At 46.5% G+C, this 27,496-nt stretch overlaps 1 protein-coding gene across 4 annotated transcripts; it reads left to right on the forward strand.

The window, feature by feature from the left end:
• On the forward strand, positions 1-27,496 carry XK (X-linked Kx blood group). Of its 4 annotated transcripts, XM_029603117.1 has the most exons (5): positions 1-298; positions 2,704-2,966; positions 3,694-3,759; positions 25,996-26,491; positions 27,328-27,496. In XM_029603117.1, exons 1-5 carry the CDS (start codon positions 54-56, stop codon positions 27,350-27,352), a joined length of 1,095 nt encoding a protein of 364 aa, XP_029458977.1. In that variant the 5' UTR covers positions 1-53; the 3' UTR covers positions 27,353-27,496. The 4 variants fall into 4 exon arrangements, with proteins under 4 accessions (XP_029458977.1, XP_029458974.1, XP_029458975.1 ...); XM_029603114.1 differs by lacking the exon at positions 27,328-27,496 and having other exon boundaries at positions 25,996-27,200; XM_029603116.1 differs by lacking the exons at positions 1-298; positions 27,328-27,496 and adding an exon at positions 378-1,136 and having other exon boundaries at positions 25,996-27,200.

Here is a 27,496-nt window from a genome sequence, read left to right on the forward strand (position 1 = left end):
CAGCCCCGGCCATGGGCGGCTGATGAGCTCCGGGCCCCGCCCCGCCGCAGAGGATGAAATTCCCGGGCTCGGTGCTAGTGTCCGTCTCGCTCTTCGTGGCCGAGACGGTGGCGGCCCTGGCGCTGGGCAGCGCCTACCGCTCGGCGGGGGATGGCGGCTGGCAGGCGCTGACCCTGGCCTTCGCCCTGCTGCCCTGCGCCCTGCTGCAGCTCTGCCTGATCCTGGTGCACCGGGACGTGAGCCGGGACCGACCGCTGGTGCTGCTGCTGCACCTGCTGCAGCTCGGGCCCATCGTCAGGTGGGGAGGGGGGGGCGGCTGCGATCGCCTGCGTGTGCGGGGGGGGGGGGGGGGGGGGGGCAGGGCAGGAGAGCGGGCGCAGAGCCGAGCCGGACCTCTTCTGCAGCGGATCCGCCGTGCCTGCCCCTCTCCGGCCAGCTCTCGCCTGCACGGGAAGGCTGCACGCCGCGTATTCCTCGGCGCCTTGCTTCGATCGCTCGTCAGGACTGTAGAACCTACATCTTATCCTACAACCAAGGGGCCGCTGCCCACAGCACAATAGCAGGGAATCGGCAGAGGGCGCCACCTCAGCCCTCTTCAGGGGTTACTCCTCCTAGTGTCAGCGGGCAGCCACCAGGGTGGCTCTGTGACTCCGCACCGTCTTATTTAAGGTCTTAAGTCCTTCTACAGGGCGGCCCATGGAAAAGTGCCCCACCTCCAATGCCAGTGCCACGCAGGCGGGCTACTTTTCCATGGGCCGCCCTGTACCTGGCTGGACATTAGATGTGAAAGGATTGTTATTACAGTCTGCTTGCTGACGGGAAAGCCAAAGATGGACAGAAGTCTACGGGCAGGGCGTCCCAAACCTGCCTTCCTGACCCCTACAGCCGGTCCGCTTTCAGGATATCCACAGTGAAGATGCACCAGATCAATTTGCATAGGCTGGAGATGTCCTACCTGCAGATCAATCTCATGCATCTTCCTGGTGCATGTCCTGAAAAACCTGACTGGCTGCGGGGTCCCCAGGACTGGATTGGGAGCCCTGGTCTATGGCTCTGCAAAAGGAAGTAGATTGGGCAGACTGGATGGGTGAGGCCTCACGGTCCCTCCATGCTGTCCTGGTCTGTGTTTCTCAAAGGTCAGTGCATGTGATCTCACCTCTTTATTCCTAATCCTGAAGACTGGGGGATTCCTAAGACAGGAGATGAGACTTTGCTTGCTAGAAATCTGAGGAAATGTTCCTTTTTTTCTGGAGCTGGCTTGTAGTTGCTTTTTTATACCTTTGGGGTTGAGATTTGTTCTGGAATCCTGAGCCCTTACCCGTGGCGCGTGGTTGTATGTTTCATGAAATCAGGACAAACAGGAGGAATTTTACTTCCAAACCTGTCTCAGAAAAAAAGAGGGCAAGATTTTTACTCCAGATTGCTTAACAGGACGGGACCTGCCCTGTTACCTGAAGAAGGAAAAGTCCAGGATGCTTTCCCTAGGAACCTTTCATCCTTTTCTGTTATGTTCCCTGGACCTCAAGAATGTCATCGGGGGGGAGGTGCAAAGCTTTCTAGTATGGGTTGCAGACCGACTTTGCTATACTTCCCAGCTAGGGAAAAGTAGTGAAATCCTGCAGGCAGCCAAGCTTGTACAGCTGACAGCTGGTAGATATCCTTAACTGCTAATAATCAAGATGACTCTGGGAATGGCCTCTGCAATAACTGGCATCGGTGGCATGGATTCTTCTTAGTGTTTGGGTAATTGCCAGGTTCTTGTAAGCCTGGATTGGCCACTGTTGGAAACAGGATGCTGGGCTTGATGGACCCTTGGTCTGACCCAGTATAGCACGTTCTTAGGTTCTTATATTCTTATTTGATGAGCTAAGGGTACAGAAGGATGATGGCCACAGCTAGAGGGTGCAGGCAGTCAGGGTTATATGAGCAGGAGCTAGAGGACACCCTCAGTTAGACCAGCGTGGACAGTGGCGGCCGGGCAGACTGGGTAAAGCCATTGTCCTTATCTGCCGACATCTGCTGTGTTATTGTAGTCAAGTCAGAATGAATCCTTCTTCATTTCAGGAAATGAGAAGATCACAAAGTGCAGAGGCAGAGAGAGAATTGTGTCTGGGGGAGTGGGAGAAGGACCTGAGAAAGAAGGGGGAGATTAGGAAAGAAAGGAGGTAAGGGAACCGAGGAGAAGGAAGATGGAGGGATATAGAAAGTGAAAAACAGGGGGAGTAAGAGGTGCACTTGATATTATGGTTTCCTTCTCTCCTCTTGACTATGAGAATAATTATGAAAGCGATTCACGCGGATAAAAAAAAGCAGTTTACCCCTGTTAACCGGCCGTCTGGGAATTACCCTCCCTCAGCGCTGCTAAAGGCATGCTCTTCTAGCCAGATTGAGAGGAGCTGTTCCCAGGTCGAGGGAGAAAATGTATGTGTGGTTTTCAAATCTATGCCTGCATTTTTCAAGCAAGATTCTCCGTAAAAAAAAAACATAAAAAAAGCAGGTTCACGTGTCTGCGCGTCCATTTTCATAGTGAGAATTCTAGCCCTCTGTCCCTTCCAAAATTGGGGAAAAGACAGGGGAAAGGTTCTGGATCCTACGATTTGGCAGGAGAGCATCGTTCTTACATTTAAGCATTTCATCGGTTGGTTGGGGGGGGGGGACCCTCTGTTTTCTCTTCCCACCTCACGTCTGTGATTTGATTTTCAGGTGCGTGGAGGTTCTTTACATCTACTGCAATGCAGGAAGAGTGGAGGAGCCCTACGTCAGCATCAGCAAGAAGAGGCAGCTGCCCAAGGATGGCCAGTCAGAGGAGGTGGAGAAGGAGGTGGGCCAGGCAGAAGGCAAGCTGTTCACCCACAGATCGGCCTTCAGCAGGGCCTCGGTGATCCAGGCTTTCCTGGGGTCGGCACCTCAGCTGACTCTTCAGCTGTATATCTGCGTCCTACAGAAGGAGATTACCGTAGCCAGAAGTAAGTACCCGATGCCTTGTTTTCCTGCCCTGGGAGGCATTGGGTGGGGGTGGAGCGCTGCCTGTTCATAGGATATTTATATGGGCATCTTTAGGATGCACCGAAATCAGGGTCACCAGCTGGCTCTGTTTCTCAGAACAGGCTAATCCGGTGCTGACGTTTACCCCATTACATGTGTTTGCTTGGAGCTCTGAGTGCCCTCAATTCATTCATGCAGTAGGGATAAAATCAGATCTAAACTGGCCTGTCTTAAAGATGGATCCAGTTGCTAACCCCTCATAAAAATACATGTACATATTTTGGGCACATGGTAACAGACACCAAAAGGAGATGACTTAGCCTGAGTTTGAATGGGGTTAAGACTGCATCTCTTGACAGCTGATGCCTCTGCTCACAGGCTTCACACCTGCGTGAAATTCACTCTTTTCTGTATCTGAAATGTTGCTGCAATGATGATTTAGCAATTCCTTGAAACTGTCAGATAGGTGTGCACTGCAGTACCCCACAGACCCCTTACTTCCTGGGATGTGTGGCAGACCTTTTCTTATTGTGTTGCATTTGGCAGTAATTACTTTCCAGGGCTTCAGGATACTTGGGATCCAGTTGATCTGAATCTCAATAAAACTGACCCACACATTGCTGGATAGGACAGAGCAATGATGTCTGGGATACAGGCAACAAAACTTCATGAATTAGGTTGATCAACTACCAAACTCTGTCTTTGCAGAGAGATGCAAGATTATGTATCTGGGATGCAGAAATCTAAGGGTCCAGTACATGATGTGGGTGAGTGGTAAGTGAGATATCAATGTGGACCAATCCAAAGAGGGACCTTGATCACGTTTAAAGCAGGGAAACAGTGTGATAAGATGGTTTCCAGAACCAGAGGAACGCTAGTGTGCGTAGGGACAGATATCGCAGTAGAAAAGGGGAGGTGATAAAACCCCTGTACAGGGCAGACCTCACCTAGAAGATTGCATCCAGCTCTGGAGGCCGAACCTGTGAAAGGAATAAGGATATAGACAGACTGGAGAAAAACTGCCAAACGGGGTGGGGTCTACACTAAAAGCCATAGGAGATGAGTCTGAAGGACCCAAATATGTATACTAGGATGTGCTTCTGTTTGAAACAAAAATGGAAAATGGGCTGAATGAGCCCATTTTTCAAACAAGATGAATTTCAGGCGCCCCCCCCCCCCCAAAATTTTTGTTCTCATTTGTTTTTGGCACAATATTGAAAATAGTGTGCACTATTTGTATTGCTTTACTGAAAACGAATGAGAACAAAAAAATGAAAAACTTAAAACATCGAAAAACAGAAAGCAGAAAAAATAATATGACAAACAAAAAATGAAAACATAACATTTTTGGTCATGCATATCCATGATGTTATACCCTAGAGGAGAGGAGAGACAGGGTGATAGAGTAGAAGCATTCAGATATGCCTTTTTCAGTAGAATGCTCTAAAACAAGAGGTCGCATTATGAGGCTCCAAGGAAGAAGACTCAGGAGCAACATCAGAAAAGATTTCTTCATGGAAGGGATGGAGGGTACATCCCATGGCTTCGCAGGAGAGGTGCAGAGACAGAAACAGTAGGTGACTTCAAGAAAGCATGGCATAAGCACAGAGGATCCCCGGATGGAGAGAAGTGAAGAGAAAGCCTGAGATCAGCTGGGGTCCTGGCACTGAACCAGACATGAAATTGGACAGACCAGAAGGGCCTAATGCTCATATTCTCTGTTTCTGTGCTTCTCTTCAGCCCACTGTGTACTTGTTGCACATGCAAAAAAGTTGTATTTCTGCAGTGCAAGGGAGAAACGATCAGGGCTTCAGGTCCAGTACCGACCAGGATAAAGGGACAGAAGCATGAAAGCCACAAGTCAGTGTGCCCCAGGCCTCCATTAATGGCAGGGGGGCTCTGTCACTGTTTTCTAGCTGTCATCACACTAGGGTGTATATGCGATGGAGAGCAATACCAGCACTAGTCAGAATGCGATTCAGGGCTTGCAATCATTGGGGTTTTATGAATATGCTCTCAATGATTTGTTTTCCTTTTCCCTTTAATTACTCTGTCTTACAGTAAGTGTGTCGGCATGCTTTTTAATTAGCTGCCTGTGGTCCACTGAGTTACAAAGGAATTCAAAGCACGAATTCAGTGCATCTTAGTGACATAGCTAATGGCGGCACACATCCACACTGCTTTAGCTAAGGATATCTCCCAGCTGTCAGTCATACATCTGATCGCCTGCAGGATATCGCTCCTTAGCCAAGTCAGTTTTGCTGTCTCCCCTCCCTGGTCCTCTCTCATTCTAGGTTCATGGGCCATACAGGTTCCCATATTTACACCAACCCTCAGGCTCCCACCCCATGTCTATCACCTAAGCTCTCAATCCTGATCTTGCCACTTCTGGTGGCTATCTAGGGACCTTTGTGTTCAGCTTTTATTTTATTTTTCCTGGGAATTTATCAGTGTTTGTTATAACAATCAAAAACAGGATAAAATAGTGAGAAAAATTACTCATTTGTTTCCACTGATTTTCTCCCATTTTTGTTTGAATAAATACAGATACATCCCTGGGATTTTCTCTTGTTTCCTATAAACCTTCTTCCCTCCAACTTCATATCATGACCCCATTACCATGAATTTCCTTTGTTATGGAAAATCTCACTTTCCCATACTTTGCAGAAGTCTGATAAACAGTTGTGCAGCCTGATTGCTCCCAAAGAATCTAGGATAGGTTCTTTGTGAGGTTTTTTCATTGAGATGGGAGATGCAACTTCTGGACCTTGCTGGTGAGGACATGCTAGCACCGTTCTCTGCTAACCTACATGCAAATCAAAGTCAACATAAGCAAGTTGGCAATCAGTTCCAGAACAAATATCAGACACTATATACAAACACATGAACATCCATGACTGAAGTTGATGGATGATCCTCAACAAAATTCTAATCTTATTAGTTGAGATAAGTCTCATGATGTTGCGACTGGAGAGGTTGAGTCCTTTTTATGTCAGTTAAAAAATTCATTTTGTCCACTTGACCCCTATCCATCTTCAATTATATACTTTTATCGTGATGATTTTTTTTTTATAATTTTTATTCAGCAAGACAAACCACTGCTGAGAATAGGATAACAGTCCAGTACTTGAAAACCAATCAGAATCTGTTCCCATAAAATCAATCTAAAAGATGAATTTTTAAATATCTTTACTAAATTGATCAATCTGTCATTATATGAGGGTAGAGTCCCTAATAAATTTTTAAAAAAGCCTTAGTATGACTCGTGTTGAAATGAGGAAATTTATCTGTGGAATGCCCCTCCAGTTACCGTACGATTTCTAACCTCACTACTATGGGGAAACTTTGGAAAAGATTGTCTGTTCTCAATTGGATACCTTTTTATCAGAGAATAATACTTTACATCCCCGTCAATGTGGTTTCAAATGAAACCATAGTAAGGGAACCCTTCTTACTTTAATCTCCAATTTGATTCTTCGAAGGCTGGATGTTGGGAGATTGGTCATAGTCGTATTTTTAGATATCACCACAGCATAGGATACAATCAGTCTTTTGATTCTGATAGGTTAAGAAGTTTGGGTATTGCGGGGAGGATAGTCCTACAATGGTTTGTGTCATATCTTGAAGGGAGGTACCAGCAAGTTAGCTTTAATGATAAGCAATCTGACTGGTTCCCCTTATAGCAAGGGGTCCCTCAGGGATCTGTATTGTCAGCTGCACTGTTCAATATTTACTTAAGACCTCTTTGCTTTTTATTAAATCAATTAAAAATTGATTTTATGATAAATGCAGATGTCATACAACTTTATTTCCCTGTGAGGAATTACCTGGGCTCTGAACTTTCTCATGTTTCACCTTGTTTACCAATGATTAATTCTTGGATGCGGTCTAACATGCTACTTTTGAACCTATCAAATAGTGAAGTACTCTTCCCACCAATTCAGTTCTGGTCATTTTTCTTTGCCCATTGATGGTAATGTGATTCAAGATAAAGACATTGTCCAAAATCTAGGGTAACATTTAAGCCACAAATCCAATTGCTCCTAACAGCCAGGTTATTTTAAATTATGATATGTTCTAGATCTAAAAAATGTCCATACTATTGTTCAGGCTTTTGTTCTTACAATATTGAACTATTGTTAACGTTTCATATGCTGGACTCCCTTTATCAAGTTTAAAAGCTTTGCAAGTTCTTGTTTTAAGGGGCAGACCCTGGAATCATGTAACCCTTTTTCTTTGTCAGTCCAACAATGGGTTAAATTTAAGGTACTTACATTGATATTTAAACCTATGAAACTGGGTGTTCCCTCCTACTTGTCCAATCTACTTACTACCTATAAACCCTCTTAGTTTCTTTGTTCGCAAGGAAAGAGGTTACTGTTTCTTCAGTTAAATTTGAACATCTTACTGAAACTAAGAAAAGAGATTTCTGTATCCTAGGACCAACATTATGGAATGGTTTGCCAGCATCTCTAAAGAGTTTAGATGATCTCTCGCAAGTCCGTAAGCAATTAAAGACTCTGTTATACGAGGAAACTTCTAGGATTGGTTAAACCTTGTGGGTTATTGCCTGATCTATGTACAGAGTATGTATGTGTTATGTCTTGTTTGTTTGACTGAATATTTTTTACAGTATGTTGTTTGATTATATTGTAATCCACATAGCACAGCTGGATTAATATAGGTAATAACATAAGAACATGCCATACTGGGTCAGTCCAAGGGTCCATCAAGCCCAGCATCCTGTTTCCAACAGTGGCCAATCCAGGCCATAAGAACTTGGCAAGTACCCAAAAACTAAGTCTATTCCATGTTACTGTTGCTAGTAGTAGCAGTGGCTATTTTCTAATTCAACTTAATTAATAGCAGGTAATGGGCTTCTCCTCCAAGAGCTTATCCAATCCTTTTTTAAACCCAGTTACACTAACTGCACTAACCACATCCCCTAGCAACAAATTCCAGAGTTTAATTGTGCGTTGAGTGAAAAAGAACTATCTCCGATTAGTTTTAAATGTGCTACATGCTAACTTCATCGCAACCATATCTTTTTTGAGATGCAGCGACTAGAATTGTACACAGTATTCAAGGTGCGGTCTCACTGTGAAGCGATACAAAATGATAAAGGGCGCCGATGGCCCTTTGCCCTTACCATGTGACATGGTATCCGTGCCATTGGCCGGCCCCTGTCACATGGAGGGAGCACTGGATGGCCGGCGCCATCTTTAAAAATGGCGCAGGCCATCCAGTGCTCCTACCATGTGACAGGGGCCAGCCAATGGCACGGATACCCTGTCACATGGTAAGGGCAAAGGCCATCGGCGCCATTTTTATTAGTGGCAGCCAACGGCCCGAGAGTGGGAGATCGCTCCCAGGACCCCCACTGGACCACCAGGTACCTCTATTAACGATGGTGGAACTCAGCAACTGGTGCTAACATTTAAAAAGGAGATAGAGTAGCTTTTAAAGTAGATCATTGGAGAGAACTGATAGTTGTTCACAGGCTCATGGTGGAGAGGAAGGTATCTTCCAAGAATATTTGCAAAATTGGGATCTTAGAATATCCCAGTAGTGAGGTTGTGGGTAAGGCTGATATAGATAAAAGGCACACAGTTATGAATGATTCTGCACTGCCTGTATCTCCTACTAATAAGCAGGTTGGAAATACTAACAGAAATAAAAATATATGTAAAACACATACTCTAAAATGTTTATATGTGACCAGACAGGGCAGATCAAATTGGTGGAAGGCTAGCATCATATGTAAAAATGGATAGAAATTCCATGTGTGATGGGTAGGGTATAGCAGTGGGTGCATACTACCACCCAGATGACCAAGATGTAGAAACAGACTGTGTATGCTAGCTGAAATAAGAAAAGCTAGTAAATCTGGAACCACAGTAGTAATGGGAGTTTTCAATTACTCCAGTATTGACTGGGTCAATATCTTATCGGGACATTCTAGAGAGATTAAGTTCTTACCGGCTAATTTTAAAGGGAAATTGCCCATAATATGCCCATAAACGTGCATATTGGCACGCAAGCGGAGATACGCTGCAAATTTATATCGTGCATGCAATCATGCGCAAATCATTTAAAATCCCCCTGCTGAACATATTTGCATACATAATCTTAAGAGGCGCTCGAGTAAATGTCCCACATGTATTTCTGCTAGGGCTTTAGCGGGTTTTACGTGCGTATGCAGGCAGATTTTAAAACATGTTCTTGCAAGGAAAAAAATAGTTTTTCAAATTAGCCTACCAATTTGTCCAGTTGATATTGAGATCTTCAAGACCCCTCTGGTTCTTCTTCCTGTAATCCCCCAACTTGACCCTGAATGTTCACGCTGTGCTGAAAGCCCTAAAATTGGAGATCTTCAGACTTGTTTTTCATCAGGACTAGCAGTAAAGTTACGCAGATAACACACGGCCGTGCGCCATGGTCAGCTTTTTTAAAATTTGGAGTTACGCACCCATGCTCTGCCCATGCCCCCCCTTTTCTGCTCCCCTTTTCTTGCTGCATGCATGGATATGTATGTGCGTACTTCACGGCTTCTTAAAATTTGTGTTATTTGCATGCGGCCCGCCTACACGTGAATGTGGCCATTTTTGCGCAAGCAATGCTTTTAAAATCTACCTTTTAGATTCCATCAATGATCACTTCATGGAGCAGCTGGTCCTAGAACTGACGAGAAGGACAGCTACTTTAGATCTAGTCCTCTGTGGAATTCATGATCTGGTGCAAGGAATTACTGTGGTGGGGGCCACTAAGCAATATTTATTTATTTATTTGTTTGTTTTTATATACCAATGTTCATAGGCTACATCACATCGGTTTACAATAAATAAAATAAACAATTCAGTAAAAATAATCACAGTAAGCATAAAATACAATTAAAAGTTCAAAATATCATAAATTTAATTAAAATTAATTAAAATATCATAAAATACAATTGAAAACTATATAGCGATCATAATGCAATCAAATTTTATGTAATCACTGGAAGATGAACATTAAATAAAACTACTGTAATAGCATATAATATTAAAAAGGGGGATTATGATAAAATGAGAAATTTAGTTAGAAAAAGACTAAAAAGAACCGTTGCAAAGGTTAAAAGTTTGCCTGAGAAGTGGGCATTCTTTAAAAATACCATCTTGGAAGCTGGATCACATGCTTTAAAAAAGAGGGTGGAATAAGAGAGGCTACATCAATAAGGGCTCTTCAGCTCGGAAAAGAGACAGCTGAGAGGGGACATGAGAGAAATTTACAGAATCATGAGTGAGGTGGAACAAGTAAGTAAAGGACGGTTATTTACCCTTTCAAATAGTATTAGAACAAGGAGATACTCCTTGAAACTAACAACCAGAAGATTTAAAACAAATTGTAAAGTACTTTTTCACTTAGCACACAATCACGCTGTGGAATCTGTTGCCAGAGGACGTGATCAAGGTGACTACCATAGAGGGGTTTAAAATAGGTTTGGATGAGTTCCTGGAGAAAAAGTCTATAAAACATTAGCCAGGTAGACTAAGGAAAGTTATTGCAATCCCTGGGAGTGAGTGACAGGAATTAGATCTGTTTTATGGGATTTTCTAGGTACTTGTGATCTGGACTGGCCACTTTTGGAGGCAGGATTCTGGGCTTGATGGTCCTTGATCTGACCCAGCATGGTATTTCTTATATTCTTATGTAGACAGCAGAGATGCTTCAACTAAACCAGATCAGAAAAAAGCTTCAGCAGTTGATACAAAGTAAGTTAAGGAAGACTGATATCTTTCTGACCCTCTTGTCCAAAAGATTACATTAATATCTGTTACCTTGTTGCAAGTTTATAACATCCCTTCTCTTCTGGGAGGTCGACTGGGTCTTGTGCCTGGTCTGCCAAAATAATATGGTGCCAGGCTCACTTAGGGAGCAGGCCCATGGGTGCGGTTAGGCAATGGGTAGTGGGGAGGGTGAGGTGGCGAGGTTGGGTCTCCGGGTGTTAGGTTGCTGGCAGGGGCTGAGGCGGGAGGGCTGATGTAAGCCTCGGCGGGATTTCTGCCCGCTTGCCAGCCTTTAGGTTTGAGTGGTGTGGTGTCAGCAGGTGATTGGCTCCCTGGCGCTGACATGGGGGGTGTGAGCGGGGTTTAAGCTGCGAGATGCCAGTCTGGTGTCATTCGACGGGCGTCTCTGCAGCTGCTAAGGTCGCTTCCCTCCCACCCGCCCTTATTCTTGGTTTCCTTGTTGTATGGGGGTTTGTTCTGTCGCAGCTGGTGGTGGTGGTAGTGGTGGTGGTGGTGGTTTGAGGCAGGTGGCCTGAGCCACTTGGGTGCAGATTTATTTAATTTGCTGCTAAGCTTTGCTCCTGTTACAACTCGACTTTGGAAGACAACTGGATGCAGTTGTCTACTATGGGCTCCTTGCTGGGTGGTGGGGGGGGGGGGGGTCCACTGGCTCGGCTCCTTGCTGGGAGGTGGTGGGGGTCACGATACTGAGTAAGGCTTTTGGAACTTGCTAGCCGGGCGGCTAGTGCTGATCATCTTTCTGGGTGGTGGCAGATGGTTACTGGAAGTTACCTAATTTTGTGTATCTGGACTCGGGCACTTCCTGTGTTATGTATTAAAGCTGCGGCCCTGTTGATTCCAACTTGTTGTCGGTGTAATCTTTAACTCTGTAAAACGTGTGAATGTCCTGGCTGCCTATATTACAAGCCAGAATCTTAATTCTAACGGAGCTGGCATACAGGCTTTAATCTGCACTTCTTGCAGGTAACATTTCAAAAGGGTGGTCACGAAGCCCCGAAAGAATTTGATGCTGGTGAATTAAACTCTCAAGAGCCAAGCTGTTGAGCTCTTCACTGCCTCTTGCTAACTGGGCAAATTAAAATAAACTCCCACTGTCTCATGCATGTGTCCATGCAAATCCTGGAGCGCACTCCTTTCTTTGCCCAGACTTTTGGGTTGGGTTTTACACGACATCCCTAATGAATACGCATGAGATAGATTTGCATGCACACTGCCTCAATTGTATGCAAATCTGCCTCATGCATATTGTGATGGCTCACCGTCCGTGAGGCCTCGAACGCCGCTCTTCCGTCTCCAGTTCTCCGTCGCCACCAGTTGCCCCGGTCCCTGGAGTCCGATATGTTCAAGTAACTCCCTGAGTCTGTGCCTCGGCTGGCCCTGGTTTTGCTGGGCTGCTGGGTTCCCTTTAGGCAGGGTTGGGGTTAAGCAGTTCCCCCAATCCCCAGAGACAACACAGAGAGAGGGATAGTTCCTTCAAAGCAGTTTAATAACTAACAACTGGATGCATTACATGGGGTTTGTCCCCTCCCCCTCCAGCCCTCTGATTCCCTTACAGGCAGTGCTAGTTCAGAGCACTCATTTACCTCCTCTGTTCAGCACTATTACAAGCCCCAACCCCATAGGCCCCTTTAGGATAAAGAGTATACTTCACCCAGCCACCTGGATTACTCCGTATCCATGCCTGCACTGGAGGACTCCTCTATCCCTGAACCTACCTCCATCTCCTCCTCCTCTGACTCTGAAGAGCTGGCTTTTTGTGGCCAGTCCCACCAAGGGGGCACGCCCTCTTCCTCCACCTCCATGGACTCATCGGTGTCTGCCTCATTAACCTCTATGCTTGCCACCTGTTTGCCTTCAGGCTTTCCTTCCCTGTCTGGTGGTGTTTCAGGGAAGCTGGGATTCGTAGTTCTTCTCTTCCCCTGCGCCCCCTGCTGTCTGGCAACCCCCCAGCCCCCCCACCAGGGTTACGGTTTCCCCTCCCTCCTTCCCTCTTTCCCATCAGTGCACAGGTGCATGCCTGGCAGTGGTCCCCTCCTCCCCCCCCCCCCCCCTCGTCTTTCTCCCTAGCCTCTGCGCAGGGAGTGTACCTTCCTTGTCAGCTGCATCCCATTCGTGTGTTTTTTCTTCAGGCCTTCTCTTCTGTGCTCCCTGCGGGATGCAGGGCACAGTTACTTTGTCTCTTCGGTGGGAGAGCGGGCTGGTGCCCCTCTCCCGGGCACTTTCGTACGGTCTGAAATAGGCCCCTGCTGTCTGGCAACCCCCCAGCCCCCCCACCAGGGTTACGGTTTCCCCTCCCTCCTTCCCTCTTTCCCATCAGTGCACAGGTGCATGCCTGGCAGTGGTCCCCTCCTCCCCCCCCCCCCCCTCCCCCTCGTCTTTCTCCCTAGCCTCTGCGCAGGGAGTGTACCTTCCTTGTCAGCTGCATCACACTCGTGTGATTTTTCTTCAGGCCTTCTCTTCTGTGCTCCCTGCGGGATGCAGGGCACAGTTACTTTGTCTCTTTCGGTGGGAGAGCGGGCTGGTGCCCCTCTCCCGGGCACTTTCGTACGGTCTGAAATAGGCCCTGCTGTTTGGCAACCCCCCAGCCCCCCCGCCAGGGTTACGGTTTCCCCTCCCTCCTTCCCTCTTTCCCATCAGTGCACAGGTGCATGCCTGGCAGTGGTCCCCTCCTCCCCCCCCCCCCCCCCCCCCCCCTCGTCTTTCTCCCTAGCCTCTGCACAGGGAGTGTACCTTCCTTGTCAGCTGCATCACATTCGTGTGATTTTTCTTCAGGCCTTCTCTTCTGTGCTCCCTGCGGGATGCAGGGCACAGTTACTTTGTCTCTTTCGGTGGGAGAGCGGGCTGGTGCCCCTCTCCCGGGCACTTTCGTACGGTCTGAAATAGGCCCCTGCTGTCTGGCAACCCCCCAGCCCCCCCCGCCAGGGTTACGGTTTCCCCTCCCTCCTTCCCTCTTTCCCATCAGTGCACAGGTGCATGCCTGGCAGTGGTCCCCTCGTCTTTCTCCCTAGCCTCTGCGCAGGGAGTGTACCTTCCTTGTCAGCTGCATCACATTCGTGTGATTTTTCTTCAGGCCTTCTCTTCTGTGCTCCCTGCGGGATGCAGGGCACAGTTACTTTGTCTCTTTCGGTGGGAGAGCGGGCTGGTGCCCCTCTCCCGGGCACTTTCGTACGGTCTGAAATAGGCCCTGCTGTCTGGCAACCCCCCAGCCCCCCTGCCAGGGTTACGGTTTCCCCTCCCTCCTTCCCTCTTTCCCATCAGTGCACAGGTGCATGCCTGGCAGTGGTCCCCTCGTCTTTCTCCCTAGCCTCTGCGCAGGGAGTGTACCTCTTTGGTCAGCTGCGTCACATCTTTGTGATTTTGTTCAGGCCTTTCTTCTGTGTTCCCTGCGGGATGCAGGGCACAGTTATTTGACTATTTCGGTGGGAGAGTGGGCTGGTGCCCCTCTCCCCGGCATTTTTCTGTACGGTCTGAAATAGGCCCCTGCTGTCTGGCAACCCCCCAGCCCCCCCACCAGGGTTACGGTTTCCCCTCCCTCCTTCCCTCTTTCCCATCAGTGCACAGGTGCATGCCTGGCAGTGGTCCCCTCCTCCCCCCCCCCCCCCCCCCCCCCTCGTCTTTCTCCCTAGCCTCTGCGCAGGGAGTGTACCTTCCTTGTCAGCTGCATCACATTCGTGTGATTTTTCTTCAGGCCTTCTCTTCTGTGCTCCCTGCGGGATGCAGGGCACAGTTACTTTGTCTCTTTCGGTGGGAGAGCGGGCTGGTGCCCCTCTCCCGGGCACTTTCGTACGGTCTGAAATAGGCCCTGCTGTCTGGCAACCCCCCAGCCCCCCCGCCAGGGTTACGGTTTCCCCTCCCTCCTTCCCTCTTTCCCATCAGTGCACAGGTGCATGCCTGGCAGTGGTCCCCTCGTCTTTCTCCCTAGCCTCTGCGCAGGGAGTGTACCTTCCTTGTCAGCTGCATCACATTCGTGTGATTTTTCTTCAGGCCTTCTCTGCTGTGCTCCCTGCGGGATGCAGGGCACAGTTACTTTGTCTCCTTCGGCGGGAGAGCGGGCTGGTGCCCCTCTCCCGGGCACTTTCGTACGGTCTGAAATAGGCCCCTGCTGTCTGGCACAGGTGCATGCCTGGCAGTGGTCCCCTCGTCTTTCTCCCTAGCCTCTGCGCAGGGAGTGTACCTTCCTTGTCAGCTGCATCACATTCGTGTGATTTTTCTTCAGGCCTTTCTTCTGTGTTCCCTGCGGGATGCAGGGCACAGTTGTTTGACTATTTCGGTGGGAGAGTGGGCTGGTGCCCCTCTCCCGGGCACTTTCGTACGGTCTGAAATAGGCCCCTGCTGTCTGGCAACCCCCCAGCCCCCCCCGCCAGGGTTACGGTTTCCCCTCCCTCCTTCCCTCTTTCCCATCAGTGCACAGGTGCATGCCTGGCAGTGGTCCCCTCCTCCCCCCCCCCCCCCCTCGTCTTTCTCCCTAGCCTCTGCGCAGGGAGTGTACCTTCCTTGTCAGCTGCATCACATTCGTGTGATTTTTCTTCAGGCCTTCTCTTCTGTGCTCCCTGCGGGATGCAGGGCACAGTTACTTTGTCTCTTTCGGTGGGAGAGCGGGCTGGTGCCCCTCTCCCGGGCACTTTCGTACGGTCTGAAATAGGCCCTGTGTCTGAGCAACCCCCCAGCCCCCCCGCCAGGGTTACGGTTTCCCCTCCCTCCTTCCCTCTTTCCCATCAGTGCACAGGTGCATGCCTGGCAGTGGTCCCCTCGTCTTTCTCCCTAGCCTCTGCGCAGGGAGTGTACCTTCCTTGTCAGCTGCATCACATTCGTGTGATTTTTCTTCAGGCCTTCTCTGCTGTGCTCCCTGCGGGATGCAGGGCACAGTTACTTTGTCTCCTTCGGCGGGAGAGCGGGCTGGTGCCCCTCTCCCGGGCACTTTCGTACGGTCTGAAATAGGCCCCTGCTGTCTGGCACAGGTGCATGCCTGGCAGTGGCCCCCCCCCCCCTACCCCTCCCCTTTCTCCCAAGCCTCTGCGCATGGTACATCTTTAGCCAGCTGTGTCACATTTTTGTGATCTTGTTCAGACCTTTTCTTCTGTGTCCCCTGCGGGATGCAGGGCACAGTTGTTTGTCTCTATCTTTCATTGGGAGAGTGGGCTGGTGCCCCTCTCCCGGGCAACTTTCGTACGGTCTGAAATAGGCCCCTGCTGTCTGGCACAGGTGCATGCCTGGCAGTGGCCCCCCCCTACCCCTCCCCTTTCTCCCAAGCCTCTGCACATGGTACATCTTTAGCCAGCTGTGTCACATTTTTGTGATCTTGTTCAGACCTTTTCTTCTGTGTCCCCTGCGGGATGCAGGGCACAGTTATTTGTCTCATATTTCGGTGGGAGAGTGGGCTGGTGCCCCTCTCCCGGGCATTTTTCTGTACGGTCTGAAATAGGCCCCTGCTGTCTGGCACAGGTGCATGCCTGGCAGTGGCCCCCCCCCCTACCCCTCCCCTTTCTCCCAAGCCTCTGCGCATGGTACATCTTTAGCCAGCTGTGTCACATTTTTGTGATCTTGTTTAGACCTTTTCTTCTGTGTCCCCTGCGGGATGCAGGGCACAGTTATTTGTCTCATATTTCGGTGGGAGAGTGGGCTGGTGCCCCTCTCCCGGGCATTTTTCTGTACGGTCTGAAATAGGCCCCTGCTGTCTGGCACAGGTGCATGCCTGGCAGTGGCCCCCCCCCTACCCCTCCCCTTTCTCCCAAGCCTCTGCGCATGGTACATCTTTAGCCAGCTGTGTCACATTTTTGTGATCTTGTTTAGACCTTTTCTTCTGTGTCCCCTGCGGGATGCAGGGCACAGTTATTTGTCTCATATTTCGGTGGGAGAGTGGGCTGGTGCCCCTCTCCCGGGCACTTTCGTACGGTCTGAAATAGGCCCCTGCTGTCTGGCTCTGGTACTCTTGTTGCACTTATGGTAGCTTGTCAGCTCCTGCCTGTGGCCGGGCTGCGCTACATCACAATATTCATTTGGGATATCACTGAAAACCTGAGCCGTCTGCGGTCCTTGCCACAGTGAATGCCACTGTTCTAGAGCAGGGGTGCTCAAAGCGGTCCTACGAGCCCCCACAGCCAGTCGGGTTTGCATGATATCCCTAATGATTATGCATGCGATTTATTTGCATGCACTACCTCCTGGGTATGCAAATATTTCTCGTGCATATTCATTAGGGATATCCTGAAAACCCAACTGGCTGGGAGGAGGGGAGGAACGTAGACTGTTTGAGCACCCCTGCTCTAGAGGCTACAGTACTGCCTGGCCATAATATATCAAAAAGTTCACCCAGCTCAGGATTGTACTAGGCAAGAATGTACCAACTCTACTTCAAAGATGGAATTGAATATAATGTTAGCAAACAACCCAGAGCCTTAGCTAGCCTACAGCTGATATGGCCTCGGCCATAGGCACCATCCACTAGGGGTGCCGTCACGCTCTCACAATGTGGATGAAAAGCCTCCTTCCCTCTAGAGCTCTTCTTCCTTTCGTAGGAAGAGCTGCTGTGCCTGCTCCTGGTGTCTGCTGTCTCCGCAGGGCCATCCTTGGAGGGAGCTCATATTGTCCAGTACCCACCAGCTCAAATGGAAGGTGCTGTTGGATCACACACGAATTCCCTGCTGTCCATATATGCTAGGGCACAGAAGCATTGCTGCGGAGGAAGTGTACAGGCACAGAATCCCACTCTCTGACTAGAAGCTGAACTACATAGGCCAGGCTGATAATTTCCTTTTCCAGTGTTTGTTCAGGCATCTCACTGCAGATTATTGCAAAGCTGGATACTCCTCTGAGCCTGAATTCATCACTTACAAGAAGGGCACAGAAAGCAGCTAGGAACGGCAGGGCTGCCAAGCCTACCAAAATTCATTAGCACTTGGTCGCCAAATGCAGGTCTGTAGATGACATTGCCTTGAAATATGAGATTCTGCACCCTCACCCAGAAGAGTCAGTCTGTAGCACTGAAGAGTCAGATTTACCTTGCAGCTCGCTGTGACTTACAGAATAAAAGACATTGACACATTGACACAGCTACAGGTGTAGCTCCCGGAGCACAGCATCGTCATTCTTTCCTGGAATTAAAACCAACCAACCAGAGATCATTTGTAGTCTGATACATTTATATTGATCTGCAGTTACTGCTCAGACACTCGTACATGCACTCACATCCAGATCCACACTCACCCCTACGCCCCCATCCCACACCTGGGTGGTGTGAGTGCCCTCCAGGAAGTGATGCCTGGAGCTCTTTTCCCTCTAGTGGCTATGAGTGCTGTCCATGGAGCAATGCCCTTCTGGGGCTGGGAGTGATGTCCAGGATTCTCTGCCTCCTGGGGTCAGTTTAGGTGCATACCATGACTGGAATGAACCTCATTTGAGTCGTAAGCCAGGGTACGTTGGATAATATTTCCGTCTCTCAAAGGTACTGCGTGTAATATTTGCATTGTGCCAAAGAGAGCTTCCTTCCGGAATTCGTAAGACGTAGTATGAACAGGCAACATAGCGAGGTGCTTTTTAATCAGGCCAGGGGTGCCCAATACAATTGGAACTATTTCTGTCTCTTTCTGCCACATTTTCTTGGTTTCTGCATCTTTTGGCACTTGAAGATCTTCTCTCTCCATATGGCCCACAAAATAGCTCCTTAGTATTGACTCTTCTACCAGCAATGCTGCTCTTGTGTTTTCTCCTTTTCCACAATATCCGGTTTTCCTGCATCGAGCTTTTTATCAGTTGGGATAGGAGTGTCCCAGGCGATCACAACTTCCTCATGCTCTATACTTCTGGGTTCTTTTAAAGTTGGATTATTGACCTCCTCAGACTGTAAACCAGCTAAAAAATACTGCCTAAAAAGAGGCTGCAGTAACCATAAGGTCCTTCTCCCCTCCTGCTGCAATACTGAAGATCCTTGCTGATCTCTGACTTTGTCTTTGTTTCCTCACAACTAAGGATTCACAGTGCTTATCCCAGGCTTCCTTGCATTCTTCTACTATTTTGGCCTCCAGCACCTCCACTGGCTGGATGTTCCCTGCATCCACCACCCTTTCTGTGAAGAAATATTATCTGATGTTACTCCTGAGTCTACCTTCCACAGCCTCACACCGTGACCTCGTGTTCTAGAAATCCCTTACCACTAAAACTCTTTGTTTCGTGTGCGTTAATTACACCTTTTGGGTATTGGAATATCTCTGGCATATCTCTCATCTCCTCTAGGTGTACACACTTAGGTCCTTAGAAGTAGGACAGATATGTTTCCTCCAAATGTCTGGGGGAACAAACAAGCCGTAGGTGATCTCCTTTTATTGGACTATCTTAACGCTTTCATGACTAGCTTTTGAAAGCTACACTTCTTGCGTGAGGTTGAAGGAAAACCCAAAGGGAGCCATTCCCACAAAATACTGAGTTAGTCCATTAGAAAGGTCTCACCTACTGTTTGTTTGCTGACTTTTCTGTCTACATATCTGCGTGAATTAAAGTGGCAGCCACGTGTCTTGTGAGGAAAAGTATTTGCTCCTCAGGTCCTTATAAAGGTACCACAGCAGTTATTCTGATTTCATGTCCTTAAACACAGTGAGCAGGGCTAATTTATGTCTCCTGGGTATGCAGAGCGCACTTGGTCTCTGACACAGGCTATATTTCAGTGTACCTCTGAGGTGGACGGTGCTTAGGGGGCACTGTGCGGCAGAGGGCATCATCCTTCAGCTGGCTCCTTAAGCGCTGTGGGCATTAAAGGACATTTTCAAAGTCTTAGGTGCCTTTTACATGGGTGAAAATAGAGTTAACCTAAGTCTGCCATATGCCGGTAAGGGGATGTTTATATAGCTGAACATGCAGTAGGCGCATGCTTGTGGCCGCAAAGAAAAAAGTCATTCTGGAGGGGTGGAGGGGGTAATTTAGAAGCATTCTTGGAAACTCCGCATGTGCATTTCGTTTCCCAAAATGTACACACATTTTAGGCATGCTACTAACGCCCCTAACTTTCTATTCTTTTGAGGTGTCTAAGGGTCCGCGTGGGTGTTTCTCCATATAAACCAATGCTCAGACACAACATATGTGAGCACCTTGTGTTGGAAGATGACTGGTGAACCTATGATTAGAATCAGGCAGACATAAGAAAGGCGTTTCTGACCTCTCTATAAATGAAGTGGAATTAAGCCCTGTATGATGAAGGTCCTATATAAATTTCAGGAACATTGTGTCATTGCAGCTAGAAATTAAAAAGCAGTTTTATAGAGAGAAGAGCCTTGCTCAGATTATATACACTTCAGAATTTTATTTTCTCAATTGGACTATTTCACTTCTGCCTGTTTTTTCCAGTTCATTTAGGACTTAATAAATCAGATATTGACCTTTTGTAAGTTATAATGACAATTATTATCTTATGGAGACAATACTACCTTCAGCCTTTAACACCAGTGGTTACATTTTCATCCCCAGGATGGTGATTTTTTTCTGTCCGAACAATATTTTTACAGTATTACTTGAGTTAAGTAGTGCGTTATGGGGCCCACAAGGCCCGATAACTGTAAGCCTGCTCTGAAGTAGCTAGCATAGGGCCTGATTTATCAAGGCATTTTCCCATAGACACAGAATGGGAGAAATGCCTTAGTGAATCAGGCCCATAACCAGATACAGTTCAAAATTTGCTAAGTTAGCTGGATATCTAAACCCTTCCCAGAAAGACTCAAGAATGCCTCATTTTTATCCCGTTTAATTATAGCTGGATAATGATTTATCTAGCTATAATTTAGCCAGATAAGTGGTTGAATATGGCAAAACTTGTCATTTTGACTGATAACTTCTGAGTTATCAAAAATCTCATCTTTCTAATTGAACATAGCAAGCCAGTCAAAAGGGCTCCAGTTGGGAGGAAATGATGTCACCAAGGCTGATGGTCACTTAAACCTGGGCTCCTTTCCCCGGCGATTGAACATCTTTGTTAATCGCAAGCATCCTGAATTATTTTCCTCCCCTCATACCTTTTCAGAGCGGGGGGTGTGCTGCCGATGTCCGCAAAACGGAAAGCTGTTGATTTCAAGTTCTCGTACCAAAGCACGATTCTGCTCAGGAGGTCAGGCTAGACAAAATGGCTCAGGAATCAGAGAGCACTCCCGAGGCAGTTACGGATGGTATGCTGCTACTAACCAATGCGGATATGCCTACGAGAACAGAATTTCGAAATTGGTTTTGCGATTTACGCCAAGATATCAAAAATTACAAAAAAGAAATAATGGATATGTTAGGAGATGTGAAAGAAGAAATGGCGGACATTGGGCGCAGATTAGATGACACAGAAAACAGAATGAACTCACAGGCGGAAGAGCAGCAGAATTATGATGTATCTCCCTAAAGCTCGATGATATCGAGAACCGGTCCTGCAGGAACAATTTAAGATTCCGGGGGATACAGGAAATGCTGGAGTTCCAGGACTGCACTGAGATGGTATAGCAGCTCTGCTGCAGCATTTTGGCGACGTCGCGCTCCCCAGAGAAACAGGACCTGACGCCAGTGAAAATAGAATGGGCACATAGAGTGCTTGGCTAGAAGTTGGCGAATAGGCCACGGGACATAATCGCATGTTTTCATAACTTTATGGAAAAAGAGAACATTTACAAGATGGCCCAGCAGAAACCTATGGTGAAGTGTCAAGGAATTGAAGTAACTATCTTTTCTGACCTATTCTCAACAACGCTCCCTAAGCAGCAAGAACTTCACATGGTGACCGGCCTACTTAGGCGTGACAGCTTGCAATACAGGTGGATTCACCCCTTTGGACTGCTGTTCTCTATTAAAGGAATATCTTATCAAGTAAAAAGCTTAACAGAAGCGACGGCAGCACTGTCGGAAGCAGGCTATTTGGACTTGGAGTTGGGGAAAAGTTCCTCCACTCCATCTAACTGAAAAACTGAAATTCCCCAATGGCAACGGGTAGAAAGAGGAGGCAGACAGTTAAGAAGAAATTCTGAGAGCTCGACCGCTTTCAAAGATAATACCTGAGACTGAAATGAAGTTAACTGGATGTTTCTATTAACTTCTGATGTTTCTGCCAGGATGCTCTTTTTCTTTTTCTTGTATTACAGTTAATCTTTGATATCTGTTTGGGATATTTTAAGTCCCAGTTATGTGTATGCTAATATGTTCGATAAATAAGCAAGTTAAAGTTGTTAGCATTGGCTTGCCTTGGATAATTCTTCAGGAGCAGAGATAGCTCTAAGGAAAGATTGTAAGTGTCCTAGATTTGTAGAGATCTTGATACCCTAAGTCCAGAAATTATAGTTTTTTTCATGCCCTCATTGTACATACTCCAGAATTGACCTGTTATTGGTTGATAAAGGAATAGTGAACAGTATTTTGTGGGTTGTCATTGAGCCTATCACATGGTCAGACCACGCCCCAGTATGGATGTCACTTGCATTCTCTAACTATGACAGGGGTTGATTGTTTTGGAGGCTTAATGACAGCCTGTTGGAAGATAAGGAGTTTGTCCAATAATTCCAGGGAAATATTCAGGAATATTTTCTATTCAGTGACTCTGGGGATGTTGCTCCATTTGTGCTCTGGGAGGGTTTGAAAGTGGTACTTCGCGGGAAGTTGATTGCTAGGGCATCCTGAGTTAAAAAGATAGAAGAAAATGATAGGTAAGTCCTGACAGAAAGCATCACCACTTTTGAGTCCCTTCACAAAAAGGTCCCCTCTGTTCATAATTGGAGGTGACTGGAATATTGTAGAGAGCAATTGGCAAGCTTGAATGCAGCCCACATAGTGCATCAATTGGACATTATGCATCAGGTGTACTTTGAGGGGGGAACAAGGTGGGTAAATTATTAGCTAACAAATTAAAATCTGTGAAGATCCAAAATAATGTGGTAAAAATTAAGGACGAGGCAGGAAGGATGTTAACAACTAACGAAGATATTAGACAGAGGTTCTTACCTCTTTATTCTTCTCTCTATAGCGCTGATCCACTTATAGATGAGGGTGAGATTGACCTTTATTTCCAGGATATTTCCTTGCCTACATTGGCTGATGTACATCAGGAGTGTTTAGACAAGGAAATTACACAATTGGAAGTTAAATTCACTATTAAGCAACTGAAACCTGGGAAGTCACCCGGAATTGATGGGTTTACAGCTAAATTTTATCAGAGTTTCTCTATCCTACTCATACAACCCTTGATGTTTAACTTGCTCCGGGGGGATTATACTATAATGAAGACTTCTAACAGAGCAGGTATTACAATTTTAGCTAAACCCGGATGAGATCCCTCGAGATGTGGGTCTTACCGCCCAATCTCTCTTATAAATATTGATTTAAAATTGTTAGCTAAAATTCTGGTCGATAAGCTTAAAGGAGTTATTGATCATATTTTTTTTCCCGTCCAATCTGGGTTCATTCCTGGGCGAATTGCTTCAGATAATGTCCAGAAAGCAGTGAACCCTATATTGTGGGCTCATCACAACCGTATTCCCTTTCTTTTGCTAACAATTGATGCTGAAAAAGCATTTGATTTAGTTCATTGGCCCTGTCTATTTCAGTTGCTAGAAAGGATGTGCTTTGGCGTCTTTTTTGTTAGATGGATCCACAAGTTATATAACTTCCCGGAGGCATATATCAAAGTTAATGGGGGATATTTGGAATCTTTCCTAGGGGGACGTGGAACAAGACAAGGCTGTCCCCTATCCCCACTGCTTTCTGCACTTTTTTTGGAACCCTTTGCCATCCGGATTCATAGTAATTCTCAGATATGGGGGGTTGAAGTGGGAGACTTCTCATCGAATCTCTCATTATTTGCAGATGAGATCATTTTTACTGTGACAGAATCATCAGCATTCCTCCCGGAAATTGTAGGAGAGATATCCAAATTTAGTTCTGTTTCCGGTTATAAAATGAACTCGGATAATTCGGAAATATGAAATATCAACAGTTCCCATGTCTCAGGCTAGGGCTCTTCAAACAGTTTTTCCATTTAAATGGATGTCACAGAAAATTAAATATCTTGGAATTTGCAGGACCTTTTTCAGCTGAACTATCTTCCCCTTCTTGCTAAAATTTATAAAGTTATGGAAGAATGGGATAGGTACCACATATCTTGGATGGGTAGAATAGCAGTAGTGAAGATGAATATTTTGCCTAGAATCAGCTATCTACTTCAAACTATTCCCTTAGCAATCCCTACTGCAACTTTGGCCCGCTGGTGATTATTACAATTTATTTGGAGGGGAAAGATTCCCAGAGTAGCTAGGAGAGTTTTATAAGAACATGCCATACTGGGTCAGACCAAGGATCCATCAAGCCCAGCATCCTGTTTCCAACAGTGGCCAACCCAGGCCATAAGAACCTGGCAAGGTTAAGGGCAATTATAGATTGGCACAAAACATCTAATCTGAAGCCTTATGTACTCTTTGAGCAGGCAATTGTGGGTGCTATGCCTTTAAACGTACTTGTCTGCCAACCGAAAAAGTCATGGCATAATATTTAGATGCTCCCAGACTCTTTGGTTGGTGTCTTCCCTGCGGGTTTGGAGGCAATGGAAAGTAAAATTGACAAGTGAGAGAGATTATTATTACAGCTCCTCCCTCTTTCATAACACTCTCTTTTCTCCAGGTTTACCATTGCTATCTTTCCAGGCCTGGAAACCTAGGGGCATTATGCGGATGGAACATGTTTGGGGTTTAAATGGGGTATTAGATTTTCCTACGTTATGCTCGCGATATAATTTACCTGATCAGGAAATATTTTCCTATATACAAATACGACATTTTATGTCTGATTCCCGGCACTTTCAGGTTTATCGAAGGGGGTTTCTTTCTTCGAAAGTTTATGCAGAGGAGCTGACAAAGCAACACAATTAATATCTAAGTTGTACTCTTTTTTTGAATACTGATTTGCAGGCCAAACCTTCTCATATAAAATCTTGGGAGAAGGACTTGGGGGAAGACCTTTCAGAAGAAACATGGAGGAGGTTATTTCAAGAGATGGGGAAGGGGTTAATATCATCTGTTCTTATAGAAAATGGCTATAAGTTGCTATTTCGATGGTATTATAACCCTGTTAAGCTGCATAAGATATTTCCTTCATTATCTGATAAATGCTGAAGGGTTGTGATAGAATATGTACTTTCTTTCATCTTTGGTGGGAATGATCCTATGTTCAAGCTTTTTGGGGTAAGGTCTTTGAGTTGTTTCACTCAATGCTACATATGGATCTTGTTTTCTCACCGGGTCAAGTCCTTTTAAATATTCCTGGAGAAATAGGGGATAAATATCAAAGAAAATTGGTTAAGCTAATCTTTGTAGCAGCTCATTGTGAGCTTGCAAGATGCTGGAGGGCAACACGTCTTCCCACTTTACAGGATGTATATGGTAGATACTCTACCATCTGTAGGTTAAGGAAAATAACAGCGTTCAAAAACAGGACAACAGCTCAATTTGATCGGATTTGGTCGCCTTATGAAGCTTGGGCTTGATCTGATTGTTCTGGAGTGTTTCATTTGGGATTCTGCATAATATAATTGGGATATATTAAATACATTTTCTATAGAAGTGCCCTAGTGGAGATACTGTACTCATTTTGGTATAAGGGGAAGCCTAAAATGCACACCCCATACCAACTGCATTTCCTTGGGGTGGGGTGGGGGGGTGGTGTTAAAAAAAATGTTTTGGACAACGCATTGTATACTGTATCTTATAAGTCTGATAGCTTACTACCTTTTTCATTTGTTGTCAGCAACAGTTTGAGTTATGTATGATGAAATAATACCAAGTGTGGGTTGCTCGTGTGTATTTTCATGCAAGTGTGTAAGAGACTTTTATGATCTCCAATAAACATTATAATGGAAAAATAAAAGGGCTCCAGTTGTACCTAAAAGGAGCTCCACAACTATAGCAGTGCCCTAGTCCAGACTCAGAGTTACACCTGCCTCTGGTTGGAGTAAATATATTTAGGTCTGAGGAGTATGAAAGTTGAATAACAGGTGTATGCGTGTATGGTTGAGAGAATGGGGTTTTATGTTAATGTTACGTCTGTAGAGGCTCCTCCTCCTCCTGTGTGCTCCAAATGCTTTTTATAAATTTCTGGGAGGTTCTCTCCACATGCCAGCCTTTCTGAGTTGCTATTGCAGTTTTAGACTCTATTCACCATCTGGAAACAGAAAACAATTTGGGTGAATGGTACCCCATGTGAGAATCCTCTGTGTTCTCTTTTCCAGGTATCTTCATGACCATTTCTCTGCTGTCAATTGTCTACGGAGCTTTGCGCTGCAACATCCTAGCCATCAAAATCAAATACGATGACTACACGGTACACATCAAACCTCTCGCTTACGTTTGCATATTCTTATGGAGGAGCTTTGAGATCGCCACCAGGGTCATTGTGCTGGTCCTCTTCAGTTCGGTGTTGCAGATCTGGATCCTGCCGGTGGTTCTGGTGAACTTCTTTGCCTTTTTCTTCTACCCCTGGATTCTCTTCTGGCAGAGTAAGGCCCCCTTTCCAGAAAACATAGAAAAGGCCTTGACCAGGGTGGGCACCACGATTGTACTGTGCCTCCTCACCTTCCTCTACGCTGGCATCAACATGTTCTGCTGGTCGGCGGTGCAGCTGAAGCTCAATGATCCCGATTTAATTAACAAGTCCCAGAACTGGTACAGACTGGCAGTGTACTACATGCTTCGGTTCATCGAGAATGCCTTCCTCTTGCTGTTGTGGTATGTCTTTAAAACGGAGGTGTACCTGTACGTGTGTGCGCCTTTGTTGGTCCTGCAGCTGCTGATTGGGTATTGCCTAGCCATCTTGTTCATGCTTGTCTTCTACCAGTTCTGCCACCCTTGCAAGAAGCTCTTCTCCTCCAGCATCTCAGAGGGCCTGCTGTCATGTTTCAAGTTCCTCTGCTTTGCGTGCAAGCCCCTGAAATCGTCTGAACTGAGCGATATAGTCAAGGTCGAGGCAAGGTCATCGGAGAGCCCTGACAATAATAAACCCACCCGTCAGAAAGCAAATGAATCTCTGAACGGGAGCACTCATGCCTCTTCTGATGCTTAGAGGCAGGTGTGTTATGGGGATGGTATTTTAGCTGCTGTTACTGCAGACTTTGGCACACAGGACCCAATGTGGCCCATCTTCACCAAGCCCTGTCCTCTTTCATGCATGTACCATACACCTACTGCTACCCTGAGACCTTGCATGGAGACTGTACGCTCATGGAACATCGTACATCTTTCACTGGCAGGAAGGGGCCTGCTATGAAGATGCCTGGGGTCGAGTTAAGAGTTGGAATATTGATTGGGATGTTTACTGGCATTGGCAGCATGCATTGTTACTTTAAAAAAATACTTCTTTCTTTTTTAGCTAATATTGATTAGCACCGGTTGAAAAACATGGACTTCATTCCTTCCTTAAAGATAATTGAAGCTTGGATTTCCTGAATTTTTCTCTCTCACTGTACATCTCCCTCTATTCCTGTCCCTACCCCCAAGCCCCCCTCTCCCTATCTCCCTTTCTCTCCTTGAATATAAATTTGCTTGGCTCTCTCATTCAATTTCAGGACTGTCTGGAAAATTGGAACTTAACTTCAAACTACTTCCAATGGATTGGGATCCAAACCAAGGCTCACTGGGCCTCAGTTTCCTCCCCTTCAAGTTGCTCTGTCATCCCCGAACTGACCTGCATCACCGCTGGAATTCTACATAAAGGCAAGGGCCATGGCTATGTCC

Source organism: Rhinatrema bivittatum, chromosome 5 (assembly GCF_901001135.1).
Source record: "Rhinatrema bivittatum chromosome 5, aRhiBiv1.1, whole genome shotgun sequence".
Taxonomy (NCBI): Eukaryota; Metazoa; Chordata; class Amphibia; order Gymnophiona; family Rhinatrematidae; genus Rhinatrema; species Rhinatrema bivittatum.